The sequence below is a fragment of the Myotis lucifugus genome, unplaced genomic scaffold, assembly GCF_000147115.1.
Source record: "Myotis lucifugus unplaced genomic scaffold, Myoluc2.0 scaffold_1994, whole genome shotgun sequence".
In the NCBI taxonomy this organism is placed as follows: Eukaryota; Metazoa; Chordata; class Mammalia; order Chiroptera; family Vespertilionidae; genus Myotis; species Myotis lucifugus.
The window spans coordinates 29,517-31,492 of record NW_005873042.1 but is presented as its reverse complement, the minus strand read 5'-3'; the positions used below and the strand labels follow the sequence as shown (position 1 = coordinate 31,492).

At 41.0% G+C, this 1,976-nt stretch overlaps 1 protein-coding gene across 1 annotated transcript; it reads right to left on the bottom strand.

Moving 5' to 3' along the window:
* Positions 1 to 986: 986 nt before the first annotated feature.
* LOC111824526 (fatty acid-binding protein, epidermal-like) lies at positions 987 to 1,520 on the bottom strand. Its single transcript, XM_023748872.1, is given in 4 exon segments — positions 987 to 1,119; positions 1,250 to 1,336; positions 1,338 to 1,364; positions 1,366 to 1,520. Coding segments are annotated over 4 exon segments (402 nt in total).
* Positions 1,521 to 1,976: the final 456 nt, after the last annotated feature.

The following is a 1,976-nucleotide window of genomic DNA, read 5'->3' as shown; positions in this document are numbered from 1 at the left end:
CTTCCGCTGCTGGTTTGTTTGCCGTTCTATAATCGAAACAACGTATAACTTCAGCTCTGAGATCCCAGCCGGCTATATTTGTTAGAATGTTTCAAACTGCCAGCTCAGAGCCCGGCAAGTCAGGCGGGAGCAAGCAAGCCTCACGTTCGCTTCCAGCTGCCTGGCTGCCGGCCGCCATCTTGGCTGACAGTTAATTTGCATAAGGATACGCTGATTAGCCAATCGGAAGGGTAGCGGTCGTACGCCAATTACCATTTTTCTCTTTTATTAGTGTGGATTATTTTTTTCCTTTCTGAGAGATTTTAAAAATTAAAATAACCTTTTGTTATTACAAAGCAGTTAGAAAATACAAGTAAGTAAACTTTTAAAATATATATTTTTATTGATTTTAGAGAGAGAAAGGGAGAGGGAGAGGGAGAGGGGCAGGGGGAGAGAGAGAGAGGGGGAGAGAGAGAGAGAGAAACATCAATGTGAGATAGAAACATCAATCGGTTGCACACACCCTGACTGGGGATCAGACCCGTAGCCTAGGTATGTGTCCTGACCAGGAATCAACCCTGGTGTATGGGATATGCTTCAAACAACTGAGTTACTTGGCCAGGGCACATTTTTTGATATTACTATATTTAGCCCATATTTGTACCACCCAAAGATTGCCATTGATAACATCTTATTGTATATTTTTCCAGATCTTTATATATATATATATATATATATATATATATATATATATATATATATACACTTTTTATTAAAATGAAAGCAAATTGTACTTGCTTTTTTTTTTTAGCATAAATACATTTATTTTCTAACCAAAGGGTTGATCCTAATTAAACCAGCGCTCGGAAATAGTTGTTCGCAAAATGTTTGCGATAAAGGTAACTGAACACAGTGATGAAAAACAAAACAGCCTGGAGAGATTTGCTCCTTGAACTGAGCTTGTTTATCCTCACAGCTAATTCTTGTCCAGAAGGATGATGGAATTTTTACTCTACTTTTTCATAGGTCTGAGTACAGGTGACACTGTTTAAGACACATTCCACCACTAATTTCCTGCCTTCCAATCTTCTCATTGTTGTACTTTTCTTCCCATTCCATTCCTGATGTTGAACCAATGACGGATTTTGGAGAGAAAGAGAGAGAAACATTGATATGTTCCACTTATTTATGCATTCCTTGGTTGGTTCTTGTATATGCCCTGACTGCGATTGAACCCGCAACCTTGGTGGATTGGGATGACAACAATGTGCCATTTATAAAGCTGCAGACGGTCTGAGTTTTTCCACCATCAGCTGTAGTTTCTTCAAACTTCTCTCCCAGGTTACCTGAGAACTGTCGTTTTCAATGTGCTCTCAGTTCTTATTAAGGTTTTTGCCACCAGAAGTGATGACATGGTCTGGTTTGGCCATGGCACCCACTTTCCGCAGAGCCATTCCCACTCCTAGTTCCTTCAGGTGCCCGTGGAAGCCGTAGCTCTCCACTAAGCACCGTCTTCCTAGCAGCTGCTGAATGGTGGCCATGTGAGTGCAGGAGACGTGTGGCCAGCCTGAGCCTAGAAGAGTTTGATGCCAGGAACATGGCCTGTACCTGCTATTTTATCATCTCTTTTTATGTTTATCCTCACCTCAGGATATTTTTTTTTCATTGATTTTTTTTTTTAAGAAGGGAAAAAGAGAAACATCGTTGTGAGAGAGCCACGTTGGTTGCCTCCTGCACACACCCCAACTGGCCCATAATGGAATCTGCAACCCAGGTACGTGTCCTTGACTGGGAATCGAACCTGAGACCCTTTGGTCCACAGGCCTACGCTCTAACCACAGAGCCATACCAGCCAAGGCTATACTCTCTTTTTAATTAGCATTATCTCCACCTTTCCATATCACTACATTTTAAAATTTCATCTAATAATCAAATCTGTATTCAGAAATCCCCAGTTGACCCAATGTTTTTGAAAGCTATTTTCCAAGTCATAATCC